Genomic DNA, 23,411 nt, shown 5'->3' on the forward strand with positions numbered 1-23,411 from the left:
TAGCCCTCTTCCGTGCATTGGAAACAACCAGAGAGTCCAACGGCAACTGCCCCTTAATGTAGGTAAGGTCCCCAGGCGCCGGTTTGTACTTTTTTTCAATTCTGGGGTTTATCACCCTGGCCCTTGTTGGCTCCTTAAATATCTCTCCAGCATGTTTCAAGACACCCTTCAGCATTGGCAGAGTCTTGACAGTCCTCTCTGAGGTGGAAAAGGTGTCAATCAGAAAATCCACTTCAATAGGGTCAGCATGGAGCTGGACATCATGATTTTTGGCTGCCCTTTCAATAGGTGCATTAAACGCCGCTGAGTCTTCAGTAGGCAATGTTTTCACAGCATACACTTGACTGTCCGGGGCAGTGTGTGGATCCCCTGGGTCAGCAGCTTCCGCCCAGGGTTCATTATGATCCTCTGGATCAGTGTCCACAGGATAGCTGTATTCCTCATTGTCACCTTCCCTGTCTCCAGATCCGAGTAAGTGGGCGAGACATCTTGGCCACGTGGAGAGATAGGTTCTACAAGAACGGGTGTTGTAGTAGAATCCTTCTTTTTCAATCGGATTCCATATGACTCCATAGGCTGTTCCGGGGCGATCTTTCGTTTGTAAATAGAAAGTCTGCCGGTCTCGGCATCGATGAATTGTTCCTGTTGCTCTTCAAGCGAGGGTTGTCGATGCTTTGTGGCCGGTACCGCAGTTGTGGGATTCGGCCCCGTGGACACCTTCTTGGGCGCTTCGACGGCCATCTTAGGGGCGAAGGCCTTCGGTACCACTTTCGGCGGCAGCGTGAACTGGATGGGCGCAGACGTCTTTTGAGGTTTACTGGCAGGCTTTGGTGGTGGAGTGTCCTTTGGTCCGACAGCCGAAGCCTTTTCCTTAATTCGCTTCAGCAATTCCGACACCTGCTTCGAGAAGGAGGCAGACGGCTGCGTCGACTCGACGGGTTCCTTCGAGCTGCCGCCAGGCGTGGACTCTAGGTTCGTACCGCTCTTAGCCTTGTATGGTCGACGCGTAGGATCGAGAACCTTCTGAGCTCCGAGTCCTTTGTCGGTGTCGACGGTCTTCGGCGCTGATATTTTCGGGTCGACGTCTTTGACCAGCGCTTTCGGTGTTCCAGTCTTTGGCTCGACGCCCTTTAGCGACCGCACCGCGTCGATAACACCTTTATGCTTCGTCAGTGCCGATAGTTCAGTGGACTTCGAGCCGACCAAAGCAATACGCACTTTCGGTTTCGATTTTGCCTCTAGTGCTATTGGTTGCGTAGACACCAAAGCTTTCTCTTTCGGTTTCGATTTGGCAACCGGTGGCTCCTTAGAAGTGTTCGAAGCCGGGCCCGAAGGCGGGCTGTAGAACCCAGTGGAAGATCTTGGGTAAGGCCATGTGGCGATCCCTCGACCTGAGCCTTATGAAGTGTCTTGGCCCCAGTATCAGTTTGTGGGCCTAGCTCCTCGCTTGAGCTATCTTCCATGGCCCCAAAGGCCCCATCGTCGTCTCCTACCTCGTCGACGTCTTCAGTATCGACCATCTCAATATCAGCGTCGTAGCTGGAGTCGATCTCCGATGCGGGATCAGACAGATTCTCTCGAACCTCCCGCTCTGCTCCCTCATCGTCCTCGGCATCGAAGATGTTCACCGGGTCAGGTGCCGTCTGCTGGGCTTCCTTGCGCGCTGCGCGTCGAAGTCGAATGGTCTTCTTGGAGCGGAAACGAGAACAAGCCATACAGCAGGCTTCATCGTAATCCGGCGACAGGCACTTGTTGCACACCGGGTGGACGTCGATGTGAGGATATTTCGAGTTGCACACGGGACATCTTTTGAACGGGCTCCGTTCCATGATGGTTCGTCGATAAGGCCTCTGGCGTTGACAAGGCCTTCAGTGCTGAAAAGCCACGTGGCTCCTCTGGATGTCCGGCTCGGGAACTTGAGCTGGAACAGAACTGGGCACCGATCGCAAGACAATACCGACGATAAACTAAAGGCCGTTTGGCAAAAAAGAAAGTTTTTTATCGATTCCTAACTTGAGTGAACCAATATGCATCCGAACCCAATGGCGGAAAAAAACAATCTGGGGATGGAGTCGATGCCCATGCGCACTGTAGTCCAGGGGAGGAGCCACCTATCTTGTGATACTTCGAAGACTCTTCCAAGACAACAATGTGCGATCATCCGGACCCAACACTAGGCGGCTATCTATGCACAGATATGAATTCAGCAGCCCACATGCCTCAAACGCACTCCTTTCCTTAATTCAGTTGATATTCTAGTTCAACAGTTGCATGCGTTAACTGTTGTCGTCCCAAAGTCACGGAGTGCAAAAGGAGAAGCACACAGGCAACAGAGCATCAAAGGGTGTAGGGAGGAGATAAGCACCTGCGGGAGAAAGCTACAACAAACATGCCTAATGAAGTGCTGGGCAAAAAGAAAAAAATTGTTCCCTGAATGTGATCAATTAACAACACAATTTCAGAGACAATGCTCCACGGAAGGGACAAACAAGGTGGATATGGTAAGCCACTGATTCAGAAGCAAGCAAACAGTAGTGACAAAGTAAGCCAACCAATGGTAAGCAATGGTGGGCTTGGTAAGCTCCTAATAGGTCTTTTGCAATCAGACACCTTTGCTGCCTGGTGGGCTCAGCCTACAATGGTTTAAAATTAACTTTGTCTTACCAGGTTTTTCTAGCTTCTCCATCTCATCTGCTCCAGTCCCAGCAATGCAGCTGCTCTCCAGGCCAAAGGAGGGGTCCACTTTTCCATAGACTTTTGCTGCCTCCTGCACTTTTTTCACATGTGCTTCAACAAGTTCAAGCGGTACTTCCTCACGAACACGGGAAAACTCCTCTGACAGGTGCAAAAAACAAACAACAAACTTTCAGCCATTTTTCCTCTAACCAACAAATACGCTAGTCTGGTATATCACTTATGGCAAGTAGTAGATGATTTAAGCAAAACCAGTATTCCTTGAGATGTCAATTATATTGGGCTCCAAACAGATTCCAAGTTTTCTTGTGCTTCAAATGCTTTTGGCCTCTACCCCATAACATCAACTTTATGTTGCTGCATAGCTAGCATCACTTCTTACAAGTTCTTTGTCCAACAAATAATCAAGGAGCGCACCATATGCCAAACAACTGGACACAAGAACAACCAGTAGTGAAAGAAAGGTTAACACAGGAAGTTACACAGTTAACATATGGAGGCTTTTCAATTAAAGGATTATAAGGGAAAAGTAGGAGTGGATGTAAAGAAAATAACAAGGGTTATGACAGTTGATCTGGAGGCATAGACATTTATAGACTAAGAGCCATCTATAGTGACAACAAGCAGGGACACTGGCACGGTATTGCAATCTTCATTTGTTAACCAGAGCAATGTTGATAACAGTTAAAAAGATTGTTGGATCATCATAATGATTTAGGCTCTAAACACACCTAAAAAATAAAAGCGCCACTGAATGTTTATTCATGGAAACAAACTTGAACAAATATAATTGGTGACAGAGTGAATAAAGACATGAACAAGAATCCTGAGTGACCGGTGTGAGCACAACATGGCAGATCATACCTAGAGCTGCTTTGGCAGCTGCAGACGCCACCCGGGGATCAACCACTGATGCCAAGAAGGCGACTGTGCTCATGACAGGGTTCCCAGACTGACTGAATGGCACAGGCTGGTAAGCAAGAGGGCCGAGTGAAGAGTCAGAATTCTCAAGGTAGGGGTCTTCAATAGGAAGCCTGAGGAAGTGCAGGATGCACTCGTCCTGAGTGCGACTTCCCACATGCTCAGACACCTTATTCCAGTCATCTTTGTACATTTCAAGTGCCTAAAAGGAAGAGAACAAGGGTTAGTGATAGTTCATTAAGCTACTCTCTGCCTTCCAAGGCTCTTGCTCGAATGTATCACAAAAAAGAACAAGTATCAACAAGAAGTAAATGTCAATATAGTAAACAAGAGCATACATACTTTGCAACATCCACCTCTTTCAAGTGCCCCATGTTCCACTAGCTTGCTGTGAAAATCAGTTTATTAACATATTGAGCAAGTTGCTTACATTCATTAATCTTTCTGGTGGATACTGTAATTGCGGATTCTGCACCGTTTTAATATTTCCTATGCATCAGACTGGATCCAGAAAGCTTCAACCAGTACGCTTGCGTGCCAGTGAGTGGCATTATGTGGCTCTGCAATGACGTTCCACTCCAGAGGTGACAAACAGAGCTGTATGTAAGTGCCACTCATGAGCACTGACGTCAGTTGCTTTCTAGAGCCAATTGGTAGATTGGCATCACTAGTGTGCTCATCTCTATATTAGGACTTCTTTAGATGGGAAAAATTCCAAATCATAGAATGGGGAGGCAAGAGGGTCAATGAGGAATTTGCAGTTAGAGAATTCACCAGAAAGATATCTAACAATGGTAAGTAACTTGTTTGCCTGATGGATATTTCTAACCTCAAATTCCTCACCTTGTGAATAGTTACTATAGCAGTATTTACCAAGATGGTAAGTCTGAACTAACTAAAAAGTGCAGCAGGACAGAGTTAGAAAAATGCTTCCTTTGACGAACAGGACTGTTAACGCAGTAGTACTTTGGGAATAGGAGTACCAATGCCGACATAGCCGCCTTCGCTCTGGATAATCCTATAAGAAGCTAATCAAGTACTTTTTTCTTTTGGTGAGATCAAAATAAAAGATAAGTGCCCTTTAGGGTCCAAACAATAGTCTCTCCTTTCCTGAAGGAGAGCAAATAATGTCAGACGGGTGAAAGCCTGCCCGAAATGAAATGGAGTGGACACTTTCAATAAAAGGAAGCCTGAGTCATCAACTGCAACTTACCTGGTAAACATGTGTTGGCAGAAAAAGCAAGTAGCTCGCTCACAACATCTAGCTCATGGGTTGGCAACGAGAAAGACTGTTGCCAATATAAGAAGTCTCAAAGGACAACTGTACATTGATTGACTTTACTCTTCTACTTCTCACATTGCTCATGAGACAACAAAGTAGTACAGGCACTATGCTTCACTGTGAAAAATGTCATGCTCCTGATCACAGATTTTGATTGCTACTTAACTGTTACTTAGCATCATTTAACTCAACTTGCAGGATCCCTGATTTGAGCATATTACTATCTGGATTACTGGGTCTCTTGTCATAGCCTTCACTCATCCTATTGCTGTATAGAACAAATAACTTACCTTTGGTAACGCCTTATCTGATAGTGACTATATCGAGTGGCCGATTCCTTATCTTAGAATTACCCCCAGGCGTCAGACTGGATCCAGAACTTTTTCATGGGAAGTACCCTTGTGAGCCGGAAGGTGGCATCGCTCGGCTTTGCATGGTGTCGTCTGCGCCGGAAGTCATGCGAGGAGCCTATATACGTGCCAAACTAGCATGCTAATATCAGTTCATTTTCGCAACTTTCTATACCAGGTGCCAGGTGCGCAGAGTCGCGAAGACTACTGACCATTGGTGTGTGGAACTAGGGCCCTGAAAAGGGAGTAGCCCATGATCTATAAATTGGTTCGTAGAGCGGGAAGGATTGTGGGGATGGTAAGCGATCTGCAACTAGATAGTCTCTACCAGATAAGGCTTTACCAAAGGTAACTTGCTAATCTGATAGAGACTTTTACAAGTAGATTCCTTACCTTAGAATAGATACCCAAACAACCCCTCTCCAGAGGTAGGTCTGCAAATTGATTTGGAGTAAGAAGTCCTGCATGACAGAACAGGTAAAGTGCCCATCCCAACGAATCGGACTATCCAGGCAGTAGTGCTTGTTGAATGTGTGTAGTGAGGCCCACATTGCTGGCTGCCAGATGTACAGGACTGAAACTCCTCGTGCTAACTCAGTGATCACAGCCTTTGCTCTGGTGGAATGAGTACTCAAATCCTCTGGGTGTTTCTTCTTGGCCAAAGTGTAGCTGATCTTAATACAGAGTGCAATTTTTAAGGAGATTGTTTCTACGTGGCCTTACTTTTTATACTCAGACATATCCCACAAAGAGTTGATCATGTACCCGAAAAGATTTTGTGCAGTCAAAGTAGAACAACACTCCTTTTGGGTACAGTCGGTGGAGTCTCTCCTCTTCCTTAGAGGGATTATTCATAGCTCAAAAAATAGGCAAAGTGATGAATGGCCTAAGTGGAACGAGGCAAAAACATGTGGCAAAAAGGACTACTTAGTCTGGGAAGATAGAGGCATATGGAGGGGAAGATGACAGCGCCTGAAGTTCACTGACGCTTCGGGTAGATGTAATTGCCACCAGAAAGGCTGTCTTAATGGTGCAAAGCTTAATAGGGCTGGTATGAAGCGACTCAAAGGGAGCACACACTAGAAAGGTAAGAACTTCGTTATGACCCACTGAGGTATAACGAAGGGTGCTGGAGGAAACAAATGTTGCAAACCTTTAAGGAACCTAATTTATAATAGGGTCTAGGAAAGGGAAGGCTGATCTGTCAGTTGCAGGAAGGCAGAGATGGCAGATAAATAACCCTTCAACGTGCCCAGTGCAGAGCCCTGCTGGGTCAAGGTAAAAATAAACAGAACTTGGGAAAGGTGTGCAGATAAGGGGTCAACCTGTTTGGCCATATACCATGCTACAAACTTGCTCCAACAGCCAGCGTAAACCATCTTGGTGGAGGGACACAGGACTGCCAGGATAGCATTACAGACTTCAAACGGAAGGTCAAAAGCTATACACTTTACCGTTCAATCTCTGTGCACGAAGGCAGATTGACAGATTTGGGTGGAGAACTCTCTCCTGCTGCTGCAACAGAAGATCCTCCCAAAGGAGAATCCTGATCGGAGGATCAGGGCCATGCTAAACAGATCAGTATACTAGAATCTTCTAGCCCAGACCAGAGCCACAAGGACGTCTTGGGCCTGGTCGTTTCTGATCTTCCTTAGAACTCTGGACAGGAGCGGTATGGGCAGAAAGGCGAACAGGAGGCCAGAGCTCCACTGGAGAAGAAAAGTGTCTCCGAACGACAGCCGCCTTGGAAACTCCAGTGCATAGAACTGCGGACAATGTACGTTCTCATCTGTAGTGAACAGATCTAACCAAGGCTCTCTCCACTGTTGAAAGAGACATTCACCACCTCTGGTTGGAGACGCCATTGGTGATCAGATAGGCATCTTCGGGTGAATTTGTCCACTCTGGTGTTCAGAGAACTCGCCAGGTGTTGCACCACCAAGGATATGCCCTGCTGTTCCAGCCATGTCAAGAGGCGCAAGGACTCTTGACAAATAGTACACGACCCAATCCTACCCAGTTTGATGCAGTATCACATGGGTGTGGTGTTGTCCATGAACACCTGCACTAGCCTTCCCTTGATCGAGGGTAGAAAGGCTTTCAATGCCAGTCAGATCGCGTAGAGTTCAGGTCCAACAGGCTGATGCGGAGTCCGGATTCTGCCGGAGACCAGAGGACTCTGAACTCCAACTCTCCCAGATGCACACCCCAGTCCAGGAGTGACATCTGAAACTACTTTAAGATACGGTTGGAGAGGGAGAGGGATCTGTTACTAACATAATTGTGGTTTGTTAACTACCACTGCAGGTCTTTTGCAGTGTCCTCCAAGATCTGAACCATGTCGGAGAGATTACTCAGATTTTGCACCCCCTGGAACTTCAGGTCTCCCTAAAGAGCGTAAAAACACCAGCGGGCATTGGTCACAAGCAGGATGTAGGAAGCCATGAGGTCCAGCAGCCTCAGTCAGTCTCAATAAAATACAGAATAGAGGTTAAAACATCTGTATCATCGCCTGACTATTCTAAATTATGGGCAGGTGGCCTTGCGGGACCCCTAAACCCTGGGGACAGCCACCTTCCAGGGGCTATATTTAATTATGGGCAGGGGGCCTCACCAGACCCCACAAGCCCTGGGACCGGCACCTCCCAAGGCCAGGAAGACCGAAACTGCATGTATCCAGAACAGCTCAACTGAACGTGAGCATCTGAGAAAGGGTCAGGAGTGACTTTGGCACAGACAGTTAACCCCAGTGAGTGCAGGAGGTCCGCCATATTCTGGAGGTGGGAGACGTCTACCTCGGACTAGCGCGCCTTAAACAGCCAGTGGTCAAGATAGGGGAAGACTGGCACTCCTTGTAGAAAAGAAGGATTTTTCTAGATATCCCAACTTTTTGCCCATTGTCAGTGTGTTTTGAATGTGGTTCGCTGGGATCTTGCTTATAAGGACCCCAGTGGCAGTGCTCGGTCCTCTAAATTCCATGATAAGTACTTTGTACACCCCACAATTGGCAAACTGGAGTACCATTGTAAGTCCCTAGTATATGGTACTGAGGTAACCAGTGCCTTGGTACCCCAGGGGTCTCCCATGGGATGCAGTGTGTATTATGTCACCCATGGGAGCCCATGCAAACTGTGTCTGCAGAGCTGCCACCGGGGCTTCCATGAAATGGTGCTTACTCCTTTCACTTCAGATGTAAGGCTTTCTTTAAATACTGGTCACTGCACTTTTAACCTATAAGTCACCACTAAGGTAGGCCATTCAGTCCAAGGGCAGGGTGCATGGTTCTAAGTGTGTGGGTATCACCGCACGAACAGAGGTACCCCTAAAAATACCAGACTCCATTCTCTGGGCTTTGTAAGTGCGTGACAGAAATTCTAAGATATATAGTGGACACGGGCGCTAGAGGGCGCACGAGTGGAATGGCCGCCATTAGGTGAGGCTCCTACTCCCCGGATCCAATATCCTTCATCAATCCTGCCAAACTGGGAAGAAAATGAGCTGTCGTGCGCTACAAAGCTTCCTTATATTGTGAAGCACACTCGCTGGAAATTTGAGAAGGATCGGCTGCTGTGTGCCGGCTGGCGGAGGCGCTGAAGTGTCGACCGGCTACGGGACCGGAGCTCGTGGAGTGGCGCTGAGCGGAACAGAGAGCAGGAAAGACCGCTGCTCGCCACGAGTGTAGTAGGCCCCGGGCGAGACGGAGAGGTCGCTACGGGTGGATGCGGCACTGAGTAAGGCTGACGGCGCGCAGTCCTCTCGGTGCGCTATTGAACATTGCTCCACAATATCATAGGTACGTCCTCTCATGCCCACATTCTTCGGAGCGCGGAAATTAACCTAAGCACACAATTGGAGGACTGTTGCGGCACGAGGGCGCCTGGAGTTTCACTGAAGCGCCGCAACGCGAACGTCGCGTTTCCAGACCTGCGGGGTGCGGTGCTGCGGGGGAAAGAACGACTGTGCTATGGCCTCGGACTGTAGTGCTGCTAACAACCATACTGAGTGAACTCTAAGGCCCAATTGGATGCTTGTACTACGAGGCAGACTCCTGCGAGGCCCCCGTGTGTGCATGTCCCTGCCTTGCATATCCCGGACTTTACTGCAGGAGACCCTGGAGCCGCCGCAGCGGCACTGAGCAAAAGGACTGAAGGTGCTAATAAGGCGACGGCCTATTCACTAAATCCAGGACGGGGGTGACCCTATTTGAGGTGGTGAAGCGCCTACTGGAGTAACAGCAACCGCAGAGGTACTGATACCGGGGCCTGGCGGGGACAGGTGGTGGCTGACTGTTGACAGTGAAGAACACATGTCCAAAAAAGCTGCATATGCGGTGAATACCACCTCCTAACGTGCATTGTGGTGCAGCCACCGGATAGGCACACAGGCGACCTTCTGACGCTCACTGTCAAGGAGGATATTATCGTAGAGGACATTGTACACCAGGCGGTGCCTGGCCTGTATGAGACGCCCCTTCGGTCCGTTCCTGACTATTGTGGAAAGATGGGGAAGCCGGATACGCGGCAGCCTAAGCTCACCTTCGAAGCGGCTAAGAAAGGGCCTAAACCACCGGCTGGTAAGGGGACCTCAGAGAGCTCGGAAGCACAGGGAGAAGGCACAAAACTATCTCAGGTAATGCCCTGAGGAGTGAACTAGAGGCCGTAGGGCACTGGAAAATGGTCAGCCTCCAATCCAATCTAATAAACACAGTAGAGACCGTTCCAGATAAAGACCAAATTATGAATAGTGAGGTGCCCACAGGTAGTTGGGCATCTCACAAAAAGTGATGGACTGGCATCACACTCCACCCGGAGTCATGCTTCATCATCTGCCAGTCCTCGCCCTCCAAAAACCGCGTTTGATGGAGGGCAGGCATACACCTGGAGACAGGGATGCACTTCTAAGTGAGTGGGGGCCCAGAAAAAGAAAGTGAGTTAAAAAGCCATCACAGTACCCCCATAAATCCTTTATTCAAAAGGGAGACTGTGTGGGATAAAAATCAAAAGTGCGGTGAATAAGGACATTATCTTCCCATCACAGCGGTGAAATTTTGAGAAAAAGGTCAACATGTTTCTGCCTTCTGTCCATATGGGTACATGGCATTCGTCAGGACCAAGAGGGGGCTCCAATCTTACCAACTGTCTTGGTAGTGCCACTACGTGGGAGTGATCCTATTACTCTCCTATTACTCTTATGTGGGTCCAAGGACCTGGATGTAACATAAAAAATGTAGAGAAAATTGCATATTTAATGACTAATCACATTTAATGTATTTGGTCAAAAGACTATTTCAAATCATATACTAAGTTTTGATAATAGTACGCGCCCCAGTGCTCAATAATGGTGTTTGAGGACTGGGAGGATTCAAGAGAAAATGTCTTACCCTGCAATAAGGTTGACTTGCCCCATGGGAGGGTGGGGTTGTCCTTAGGAGGTCCCTGCAGTCACACTAAGTCAAGAAGAAAGACGAAAACTGAGAAATAACTGATGCTGAGCTGAGTTTAAAAAGTCCACATAGTTGTGGTTTAAGATAGTTTATAAAGTTGTAAATACCCAGAATATGGTAGTGTTGCTGGGCTCACCTGTTGTAAAGGGAAATCTCGTACGTTCACCTACAATGTGCCTCTCCTCCTCCCCGTTGATAATGCAGCTTAGGTGGGGCTCAGCTTTTATAGTCGAGCATTCACATGATTGAAAACGGAAAGTATCGGAAAACAAGCAGCACCTGTGTGCGAGCGCGCATGTAAATAACGTAGGGTTTCCTGTGTCTTAAAGGAGATCAGATAATTGACCGCCTCATTTGTTGACCCGCCTGACCCTGGGCGTGAATGTAAAATAAACTGATACTAGCGTTATGTCGCAAGAAAAACGCCTCAGTCAGCGTCCGGTGTCACAAGAGTTGTTTGCCTGATGTACGCGAGTGCGAGACGTCGTCTCGGATTAGTTAGCTGGTGTCACATGACGAACCTCGCGTGTCCAATGGTTGTGTCTCACCCACCGTCTAGATGTGACAGGCTGAGGAGGATTGCGGGACATGTCTGGGTTCTATTATCATCCCGTGCGAAAGGTTAATGTACCCAGTTGTGATCACTCTACTTTAACTTAAACCGTATATAAATTAACATACAGAGCTATACTTTAGTGTAGCACGTGTGCTATTATCGTGGAACAGACCCGGCCTTAGATCATATCCCACTGTTTTTAAAGAAGGAGCATGTTAATGTTCGTATCGTTTGTGACATTCTAAAATCTATTATCTAAATACGGGGGAGAGAAGAAAAAAAAAACACTGTTTTTTTTAGAAATGTTGCAAATGGATGTAGGTTGCATAGTGTATATGGTTACAAGAAACTTCAGTCACACATTTACCAACTATGAAAAAACTATGCATTGTCCAGCTCCTGAATAGCGAGATTGATGCATTTATCAACCTGTGTGAGAAAAAAAGGGGGTTTATTCGAGTGATTCCTATATTGATATGAGGTATGTGCTTGGATGTCACATCATGAGGGGTACCGCATGGTAAATTGTACCACCATTGGCTCACGCTGGCGAGCCCTGCAATTGCTATTTGGATTGGACTTAAGTTTAAGTTCACAACATAACCAATATCAATATTTAAAGTAGATGTAACTCAACAAACTGAATATAAGTTTTGGAAAGCCTCATAGGATAGTCGTATTTTTTATAAAAAGCTCATTCTCAGTTCATTTGGAGCCAGGGTATGTCATCATTGAGGCCAGTTTCTGAGGTATTAAGTCTATAGACCCACCGTTGCTCTCTTACGTGGAGGGCATGGGTTAGATTTGTTTCTCTTCTGTGTAGCACCTCAAGGACTGTCCATTTCAAATCACACTCAGTGTGTGCCTTCTCCAGAAAGTGTCTGGTGAGTTTGGTGTTATCTTTTTGTACCTGAACGTGCTACGGTGTTCATTAATGCGGATCCTTATTTTTCTTGTGGTCATGCCCACATACATTTTCTTGCATGGGCATGTCAATAAGTATATGACATTCTCAGTGTTACAATTACTGAAGTTGTTCAGTATCCATGGTCTGTTGGTGCCAATATCGACCTTTTTCATTGCGGTCGTGGACTGGCAAGCAATACAGTCTCCACATGAGTAATGGCCCACTGGTCGTTGGTGACCCCAGAGTGTTAATTGAGTTTCTCTCTCTCTTGCGTCATATTCTTGGTGTGTACAATCTCGTCTTTGATGTTACGACTCCTTTTAAACGCAAAGAGTGGTTGTGCCCAATGTTTTTGGCCTGTGTTCAATATGTGCCATTTCTTCCTGATGATGTTTTGAACTGTGTTTGAGACTGGAGTGAATGTAGTCACACACACAAGTCGATCTGTTTTCTCTTTCTGTGTGGTTTCCAAAAGAGTCATGATGATTATTCCTAGCACGTTTCTTTGCTTTGGTAATTAATTTCTTAGGATAATGTCTGGCCACAAGTTTGTTTTCTAGATCCGCAGCTTGTCTGGTGTAATCTGTTAGCTCTGAACAATTCCGTCTTATTCTCAGGAACTGTCCTACAGGTAGATTTTGTCTTAGGGCTTTCGGATGATAACTCTCAAACAGAAGCAGACTGTTCTTGTCTGTAGGTTTATTGTGTACAGTGGTTCGTATACCCTCCGTGGTTAAGGAGATATCCAGGTCCAAAAAGATTGCATGGTTCTCATCTATTGTGTGTGTACATTTTAGATGAGGGACGACCCTGTTGATCCATTCCACAAAGAGAAATGCTTCCGTGGCTGTTCCATTCCACACTATAAGAACATCATCTATAAATCATCTATAAATGTCTTGAATTGAGGATACATCGGAGCTGGACATGCGCCAAATCCTACTGGAAATGCGCCAAGGATTTGCCACCGTAGTGGACAAGGTGGACCGGATGTCCTCTAGACTGGATGCCCTTGTACATAAGGTGGACCAGCACGAGGATCGGATCAAAGAGGCGGAGAGGAGAATCTCTGAAACGGATGACATAACGGCCAGCCACTCCACAAAGCTGGCAAGGGTGGACAAACTACTGCGAGATATTGCCTCTAAGAATGAGGGTTTGGAAGCCCGTCGGCGACGCAACATCCGCGTCACGGACGTTCCTGAATCCACAGACACTGGGCGTATGGAAGACTATATCAAGAAGATGCTCCTTGCCTCTATAGGTGCCGACAAGTTCTCTACGCAATTTATAGTTGAGAGGGCGCATAGGTCCTTGGACCCCAGACCCAAGCCCGGAGCCCCCCCAGACCCATTATCGCGCGGTTGCTGAATTATCGCGACCGGGATGTGGCGCTAAGGGCTGCGCAAACCAAACAAGAGCTGACATATAATGGAGTTTCCTTCTCCATATTCCCGGATTTCACCCCAATGGTGCAGGAACAACGGCGCAAATTCCTTGGGGTGAAGAAAAAGCTGAGTGAGGCACAAATCGACTACGCGTTGTTATATCACGCCCGACTCCGAGTAACGCACCAAGCTAAACAATATTTCTTTACGAACCCACAACAGGTGGAGGACTTCCTGCGGTCTTGGAGGAGAGGAAACAAGGGCAGACCATCTCGAGATGCTGCACAGCGAGACCAGGACCAAAGCATGGACAATGAAGATTGACATCCACAAATGGACTGTCGGGGATAACATGGATTGATCTACTATGGTGCTATGACATTGACACTTAGGATTGTAATACACTCCCAGGGCGCTCACGATTGATGGTCTACGTTTCAAAAGAACGCAGAGAGCAGAAGACAACAGGCTCGAAGTAGGCCCAGTGGTAATGTATGCCGAGGACCACTCTCTCTCCTCGATCGACGCCTAGTGGTGGTACAGGTCCGAAGGAGCGAGGGGAAGAGAGGGGTTGTGATGCTCTTTGAAGGTTCCCCCAGAGGGTGTTCCTTTTTTTCCTCTGTTGCAGTTGTTGGGGTTGGGAAGAACATGGAGTTGGGAAGAACATGGGGGTGGGAGGGTGGGATACATATACTGGCAAGTTGGGGATGCTGCAGTGGGTGGGGGGGTACCTTTCGGTTTGAGTGGAAAGAGGGGACTAGTTGACCGTTATGGTCAGGGCACAAGACAGGCAGAACTCGAGAAGGTGGGGGAGATTGGGATGGTCCTCAAAAGTGATAACTTTACAGACATTGGAGACAAAATGTACTGATGGTTACCGAAGGAGATAATTCGAATAAATTGTTAACGATATTGTCATGGAACGTTAGGGGTCTCAACAATCCAAGGAAATGTAGACAGGTATTGGCATACCTTGATAGACATGGTGCACAACTGGTGCTGTTGCAGGAGACACACACTCATCCACATACCACTCCTTCATTCGGGAGCCGATGGGCAGGGTGCAGATACTTCTCGTCCTATTCCTCGTACTCCCGGGGAGTTGCAATATTGATTAAACGTTATGTTCCCTTCCTTTTACAGGGTAAGACAACTGATGCAGCGGGCAGATATGCAATAGTTTGGGGCAGGCTTGGAGACTCCACAGTTACGATAGTGAATTGCTATGCTCCCAATGTGGATGCGCCTGAGTTATTTGTAATCCTTTGGGGTAAAATACTAGATATTGGGTCCACACATGTCATATGGGGGGGGGGGGTGATTTCAATGTGGCAATGGTGCCTACGGTGGACAGGGCGAATGGCATGGCACAATATCACCCTAAATCAAGAGAGGTGCTGCAGGGCATAATGCTGGAAGGCATGCTAGTAGATCGCTGGAGACACTTACACCCCCAGAAGCTTGAAGGTACACACTTTACCTCACATACAGGGACCTGGGCGCGGTTGGACTATTGTCTCCTGACATCACTTGGCAGGCACTGTATCCAGTGCGAAACACCTGGCCCGCACATACTCGGATCACTGCCCTGTGGTAGTTACACTACAGATTCCTGACATGAACCGCCCCAGACCGCCTCAGACCGCCTTGGTGGTTACAACCTACGGCGCATCTGGACTTAATATTTAGGGAGGAATTGCGTAATGACATTGCTGACTTTTTCCCACGTAATTATAGCTCTGTCGAAAGCGTAGAAAATATCTGAGAGGCCTGTAAGGTCACGGTGCCTGGATGGTGCATTTCGAAGGGGTTTGATGTCTTGCGGGACAATCAACGGACGATTAGCAGATTGGAGGCCGAACTGAGAGACTTGGAATACAGCATGCAGAGCGGTGACAGTCAGGGAGCAAAAGCCTCGTTTAGGAGTAAGTTGACAGAATATGAAGCGGAGGCGGAGCGCGAGACGTGCTTTCGTAACAAATACTGGAGTGCCAGACGATATGGGGAAGGGGAAAGGCCTGGAAAGACGCTAGCTACCATTGTACGTAATAACCGAGGTACCAACACTGTGCTAGAGATAGTTGATAGCCAAGGGGATACGCTAAGGGGCAATGCTCAAATAGTGGAGGCTTTTACTAGACATTATACGGAGCTCTACACTTCCCAGGCCAGTGGGGACGTTGACTTTGATCCCTTTCTGCGAGATGTGGCCCTCTGCTGGCTTAGCGATGTGGTTACACAATTCCTGGGTGCCCCTTTTGAACTCGATGAAATAAAAGATGCTATTATGTCCCTGAAAAATGGAAAGGCGCCGGGTTTAGATGGCCTCCCGGCCGAGTTTTACAATTGCTACATTAATATTATGGCACCAGTGCTACTCGAAGTCTTTGAGGATTCACTAGAGGTGGGAGTTCTACCTCGTTCTATGCGTGAAGTGGTTATCACCTCCCTCCTGAAGCCCGGGAAGGAGCCCTCAATGTGTGTGATTCCTGCCGACCACTATCACTTATCAACTGTGACGCAAAGATATTGGCCAAAGTGCCAGCCAATAGGCTATCACTGCTCATGACTCAAATCATACTTCCGGACCAATCGGGGTTCGTCCCCGCGAGAGCTACGAGCCATAATCTTAGAACTCTATTCTCCCTAATCAACACTGTGGCACCGGAGACCCCGCAAGCAGCGGTGTTTTTGGATGCTTCCAAAGCTTTCGATTCTGTGGAGTGGTGCTATTTATTCACGGTGTTACAGAGAATGGGATTCCCCCCAGTGTTTCAAGCATGGGTGAAACTACTTTACACTGCGCCCACAGCGAGGGTCCTTATCAATGGCCACCTGTCACATGAGATAACACTTACGAGAGGCACCAGACAGAAATGCCCACTCTCCCCTCTCCTCTTCGCCATCGCGATAGAGCCCTTGGCTTGCAGATTGAGGCAGATACACAAAAATAGTGCCTTCCAATGCTTCCAGAGACAGATATCTGTGTCACTATACGCAGATGACGTCACGCTCTGTCAAGGACCCACAAACTCATTTGAATGCGATGTTGCGCGAGTTCCTGGTATTTGGCAGGATCTCAGGCGTCAATAGAAACTGGTGCAAATCCCAATTTTAGCCATTGACGCCTGCTGTGAGCAAGTTCCCATTGGACTACCCGATTGAGTGGTGCGATGAGGATCTGAAATATCTGGGGGTACGGGTGTCCATAGATCGGGAAGAGACGCTGCGTATGAACTATGGCACGGCTGTCACAAAGCTGCAAGAAACCGTGACGCGCTGGATAGCGCTACCCTTGTCCATGGCGGGGCGCGTCTCCCTGGTCAAAATGGTAGCCCTCCCACGTTTTCTATATCTCTTCCTAAACATCCCCTACTATCCAGGACGCTTCTTTTTCAAAACACTAAGAACGGAGCTCATAAGACTGGTCTGGGGAGGGCGGCGATTTAGATGGAGTGTGATGGCGCAACCATACGCTAAGGGAGGGTTTGATATCTTTGACTTTGAGGCCTACTATCTCAGTGCCCAGGCACACTTCTTATACCACTGGCTGCGTCCTACTCCCTTTATGCCACAGCTGGCGGTGGAGGACTGGATAGCGCACCCGCTTCCCCTAACCGGCCTAGTACATGGGCCGATTGCTGTGCTGGACATGCACCCGAACACAGTATCGTGCACAGTAGCCGCGTGGCGCAGAATACTCTGTAGGCTCAGACTCCCCTTACTGTACGCACCACACATGCCCCTGACATACCACCCACAGCTGGTAGTGCTTCAGGAGACTGGCTTTCAAAACATGTGCAAGAAGCTACCGAAATCCTCATGGGGGGACGTATTTCATAATGGAAAATTCTGCACTAAGGAACAATTTTTTGGTGACACCGACCCTACCCCCTGGAGGTTTTTTATTAAGTACGGCTTCGAGAGGGAATGAGAAAACTACTGGTAGAATACCCGGATGAACCCGAGGCCGTTCCTCCGGTGCTCATACTGCCTAATAGCTCCGAGGGTGCACATATGGTTTCTGGCTTGTATGGCAGTCTGCAGGCACACTCCTTGGAGGATGGTGGGAGGGCACGCAGCTACTGGGAACAGGACCTGGGAGAGGCTGTACCTGATGATGCATGGGAGTTTTGTTGCACACTGACGGGTCGCATCACGTCTAGCTCTAGATTTAAACTCATCCATTATAAATTTCTCCAACGTGTTTACTATACACCTGCCAGGAAATATCGGTTTGGCCTCACGGACTCTGACCGATGTGAGAGATGTGGGCAACCGGGGGCCGACTTTTTCCACCTCGCCTGGCTATGCCCACAGGTTTCAACTTACTGGGAACTGATACACGAGGCTTTGGAGGAAATGGTGCCCATCAAGATGACCAGGGACCCACTGCTGTTTCTATTAGGACACACTCCCCACATACCCAGACCACATAGGAAATTTATAGACACTGCTCTCTTATTGGCCAAACGGAGATTGGCATGTAGATGGGGAGGGGAAGAGCCCCGAAATTCAATGAGTGGTTCCAAGATATGTTACATAGTCAGGACCAACACACAATATATGCTGAATTGCAACCTATAAAGTCTAGGCCCAAGGATATCTGGGGACCGCTCCAGACATACACACTACAACAAGAGGTAGACAATGAGGGTAGTGGGGACCAACATGATGCAGAAACACTGGAGGGTCCTGGGGGAGGAGATACTGCACGATAGTCCTGAACCTGTCGTCGGATAACGTTATCATCAAACACTGTGGAGGATGATGATTGTCCTGCTTTATTGCATTTACTGTTTCATTATATTACTGGTGTGCCACCTTTTCTATATGAATGCTGGTGTTATGTATGAAGATTACGCATCTTAGTGGTTTAATATCCCCCACATCCTGACTATTCATGTACAGGACTGTCCTTCCAAACGTTACCCCACTGTATTGATTTTGCCAGTATATGCTGTAATAATCAAGTGCCTTGCTGAATGCCTACTTACTTTGTATGAAAAAAGTTATAAATAAATGTTTAAAAAAAAAAAAAACAAGTATATAGTGGACACTGGCAAGTCAAAATGCCCAAATACTTAATGGCAGCCCCAAACCTGGTCATGTTTGGCATCAAACATGTTAGAATAATGCAGCTAAACCAATTCCAGTGTTAGATGCACAATACCATGTACTGGGGGGCTCCTTAGAGGACCCCACCACCCACCCAAAACATGCCTGTGTAGCCTTACAGGGTCTGGCTGCCAGTCTGCACTGCTGCAGACCCTAGACAGTGTTCTGCCCCTCTGCTGATGAGCTTAACTCTGGCAGGGGAAGCTGAACAAAGGATTTTCTGCAAAGGAGCAGAGTGATGACCTATCCTTTAGAATTAGGTAGGGTGGGGGTGCTTCCGAGCATCATCATACTGCCTTTAAAGGGCACATTTGGTGCCCCCCTTACAAAAACAAGTTTTTCCCAATTCATTAGCTCTTGGCTCCCGTTTGGGCGTGAAACTTAACAAAGGACAGGGGAGTGTCCGGTCCACTGTCCAGCTACTCCCGGTGGCCACTTGATTCTGCCACGGTGAATCTTGGACCCTGGGAGCATCTAGCTAAGCCAGCTGAGTAGCATCCCTGACCCCTCCCTGATAGGTGGTTCACCACAGAGGTCCAAAATGAGGTATGGTGTGCACAGAGTCCAGTGGTTGCAACGAAGACTGCAGGCTCGGGGACGAAGATCTTCTGGAGGTGACCACCGGTTGTAAAGGTAAGATGGGATGCCTGGGGATGCTGGACCACTGTTGGTTGGGCCACCCAAGGACATGGGACGTCAGGTGCAGGGGTGTCTATACGTGTTGGGTTCTCTTACTAGCTGCGGTCAAGGGGGTTCTCCAGAAAAAGGCTGCAGGCTTTGATTGGAGATTCGAGGCAGGTCACAGATCACAGGTCAGGATCTCCGGGGAGACCTCCTCGTGGTGTTGGCCACTCAAACTCGGCAATCGGGTGCAGTGTGGTGCAGACTCATGGATTTGGCCGTGCAGACTCATGGATTTGGCCGATGCCAGAGTCTGTGGGTGATCAAATCCGGCACTCAGGGGAGACAGAGTTTTCCTTTAGGAAGGCAGGGCAGGTACTCTGGGTTCTTGAGGTGGCTGGCTACAGGACACACTGGGATTTCGCTGGAGCAGGTTCGAGGTAGGGACAGGCCAGTAGGGATGGAGCCAAGTCAGTGGGCATCTCTGCTGCTTAGTTACAGCACGGCTCTTCGGTTCTTCTCTTCTTCCTGTCTGAGGAGGCAAGTTTCACGCTTGCCCCTAAATACTAGAATTAGGGGTGTTACAGGTAGGGACCAATGGGTCCCTTTTTTGGGGTGGGTATACCCCTATGATGCCACCTTCCAGTGGGACAGTGGGAGAAGGGAATATGCCTTACTCTGGTTGGCTGGGTCCCCCCATCTGCAAAATGGTGGGGACCAAGATGTACTTCACCTGGCCTCCCTCATCTGAGGGGCAGGGTTGGAAAAGGTGGGCACACCTCATTTCCTCACTTGGTTTTCCTGCTGTTTCTACACTACAAACAATGTGGGGGACCCAGGGGCAATTTTAACGACCAGCTCTGAATACACGCCCAACAGACATATATCACAAAAGAGTATCAGAGGGTCAAGAGTACACCAGGCAATACGTTCAGGACAGAGAGGGTGAGAGTGACATGCTATCTATAGCCATATGACTGGAGAGATAGTGAAAAGGCCAGGTCAAGTTCGTGTCTGGTCTCTGGCACCCATCAGTCACCACTCGGAACCGCCCTTCATCATTTGGGGCTCCGAGGACCAACACTGTACATGATCTTTTTACCTAACAGAAAGAAATGGGCCTTCCTGTTAGTCGGTGTATGTTGGTATAAGAGTGTTGGTGATGTGGCCAACGGGGTAAAAAAACTGTGCAGTGCAAGGGAAAAACCAAGGAAAGAGTGAATAAAATTGGTTTAGGGAGCAAGAATTTTTTTTAATAGGGTTAAACTCCCAACACCAATATTAAAAAATAGCCAAGACAGGGAAATTATTATAAACTGTCTAGTGGTGGAACGTGGTCGACATGTTTCAGCAAATAGGGCCAATAGCCTTGCTTTCTTCAGGACCTATGTGTTTCGCTACATAGGTCGCTATATTTCCTGCTGTTTCTCCCGCCCAAAGTGGGGGTCCGAATCAGTGGGGGCCAGTTTCTGGAAGCAGCAAAAACCTGGGGTAGCTAACAAAGGCGGCAAGCTTTTGAAGCTCCCCTTCGTGGACACTGCCCATCCTGGGGAAAAGACTTGGCACCTCGTCCCAGGATGTGCATTGTTTCAGACCCCCCCCCCCCCCCCCCCCCCCCCCCCCCCGAGAGAGTCCAGAACCATGTCTGGTGGTGGAAGCTGGTGAGCAGCCACTTTCTGCCTGGACACTAGTGTTAAGTCGTTTTTCAGGGGGCATCTCTAAGATGCCCTCTGTGTGCATTTATAATTAAATCCCACACTGGCATCCGTATGTGTTTAATTTGCTGAGTAGTTTGATATTAAACTTCTCAGTTTTCAGTAATTCATTATGGTACTGTGGAGTTCTTAATGACAAACTCCCAGCAGCATAGCCTCCTAATGGCATTACCGCACTCACAATAACTAAAAATTGGCGTAGGGGTACAGGGCTCATGCATCTGTACCCTCACCACTGGTATAGTGCACCCAGCTAGAAACATGTCTGGTGGTGGCAGCTAGGTAGAAGGATGGCTGACCTATGCCAGGGCAGTGGGTTGTAAACATGGCACACAAGGATGTGTGCCATGTCGACTCTTCACTTTGTTCTGCACCAAAAGAAGCAGGCTGCAAAGACAGTGTGTGAGTGTAAAGGTACAGGGCCTCTCAGGGCGGCACAATAAGTGCTGCAGCCTTTAGAGGCCTTCCCTGGCCACAGTACCCATTGTACCTGTGGTACCATTTACAAGAGACTGACCTGTGGTCAAAGAGGGCCAATTGGGCTTTGTTTTTAATGCAGTTTAGAGAAAGAATATGGGCCCTGGGTACCTGTTTGGCAGGAACGCAGGGCACACTCAGTCAAAATACATCAGCAGTTTAGCAAAAGGTGGGGGCAACCATGCAAAAAGAGGGCACTTTCTTACAGTGGGTCCTTAGATTAGCCCCGACAACAACTTTAGGATCCGGCGGCCTGTCGTCTGAAGACTGTTTAAAGACTCTTCTGCTGGTGGACTCCGGAACTCTGCTGTTCTTCGAACCAGGACCAAAGACAAGTCTACTTCCGGTGGGAAGATTCCTGCTACATCTTCGTCCCTGTCCTTCTTCAAGTTCTGCAACTCCATGGCCGTGCATCCTCTGAGTCACCAATGGCCCATCCGGCATCCAAGCCAAGAGTAATCTCCCTTGAAGTGAAGGAGTCACTTCCCTGCATCCGCAGGCACCTCCACCTCTACGACGACAACCGGTTTGTTGATCCTGTTGACCCACTAACATCCCCCGGCTATGCAACACAAGTAGTGGTGTGTTGGCTCTCCAGAGGCCTGACCTGTCTTCCCTGCAACTGGGGTGACTGCAATCCCTCTCCAGCCGTCGTTGCCATCCTCCCAGTGCACCTCATCAGTTTGCCGTTACCAGTGCTTGTTGGCTCTCTTCATGAAAGATAATCAGACTCCAAGAAGTCCGTGCCTCCAGCCTCGCACAGCTCCAAGAACGACGTCCTGTCAGCATTGTGGCCTTTATCTCCTGTGTGCTGCAGAGGTTTCCCTGCAACTCTCCTGCGTGCTGAGGGCCGGCATGACTTACCCTTGTTGAGTTAGTCCAACAGACCTTGCTGGTCTGCAATACAGCATCTTCACCCGCAATCCATTGTTTGCATTTGCCAAGGTATTTGGAGACCACATCGTCCTGCAATTGCGTAAGGCTCCAGTGCTCCTGCATCGTCATCTTGACTCCACAGCAGCTGCTTCAACCTTACCTTGCTACAGCAAAAACCTCCGACAAAGGCTGGTATTGTGCTCCTGTGCCTCCTGATCACTTCTGGGTGGTTTGGACTCTGCTTTCAGGTTCTTCATGTCTGGATTTGACATCTTGGTTCCACAAGACTCTGTAGCTGCTGATCTTCCACAAACCTTCATTGGTGTCTACAGGCAGTTCCGACACCATTCCGTCCCTGTGTATCTGGGCTCCCTGGTATAGGTATCCTAGTTCCTGGGGTATTCACGGTTGGGGTGGCTCTCAAATCTTCCTTGATCCAAGTGGTTCCTTTGGGTAGGGTCCTAGAACTGTAACAATCCAACCATGACTTACCCTGTGTTATCCTACAGACGTTTGACCCGGTGTAACCATTCTGAAGCTGGGTGCCTTGGGGTCCCTGGCTACTCACTTAGGGTGGTTCAATGATTCCCCTGGGGTCCTCCTTCATTGGGTAATAGTCCTGTGTTGGTACTTACTTCACATAGTACTATTTTAGGATATGGTTTGACCCCAGTTGATCCTTATGCGTTATCTTATGTTACTTACCTATTTCTTAAGTATTTTCTTGTGCGTAGTTGATATCTCCGGATAGGAGATATACCAAGTTAGTGTCTAGTGTGTGTCAATAAAAACAAAGTATTTTTATACTCACCTGGTGTGGTTCTTTCTTATGTGTAAGCTTGCTGATTCGTTATATTGGTAAATGCACCCGCTTAACACACTCCTGAATAAGCCTTAGCTGCTCGCCACAGCTACCCCTTCACAGAACTTGTTTTCAGAGACCTAAACACTATCACTAAGGGTTGCCTGGACTTAGTGCCTCATCATAGGTGGACACTATATACTGTGCCAGCCTCCTACACCCCTGATCTCTGCAAATGAGCTGTATCAGCCGGCATCACTT

The 23,411-nt window shown here is 48.3% G+C and overlaps 1 protein-coding gene across 1 annotated transcript in view; it reads right to left on the reverse strand.

Annotated features, from left to right (window-relative positions):
- Positions 1 to 23,411, reverse strand: part of SMARCC1 (SWI/SNF related BAF chromatin remodeling complex subunit C1) — an 810,451-nt gene that overhangs the window by 370,171 nt on the left and 416,869 nt on the right. Inside the window, exons 14-15 of the mRNA XM_086939759.1 lie at positions 3,559 to 3,817; positions 2,665 to 2,835 (exon numbers count right to left, since the gene is read on the reverse strand). Coding sequence (XP_086795885.1) covers positions 2,665 to 2,835; positions 3,559 to 3,817 — 430 coding nt within the window. The remainder of the gene's footprint in view (positions 1 to 2,664; positions 2,836 to 3,558; positions 3,818 to 23,411) is intronic.

This window comes from Lissotriton vulgaris, chromosome 10, assembly GCF_964263255.1.
Source record: "Lissotriton vulgaris chromosome 10, aLisVul1.2, whole genome shotgun sequence".
In the NCBI taxonomy this organism is placed as follows: Eukaryota; Metazoa; Chordata; class Amphibia; order Caudata; family Salamandridae; genus Lissotriton; species Lissotriton vulgaris.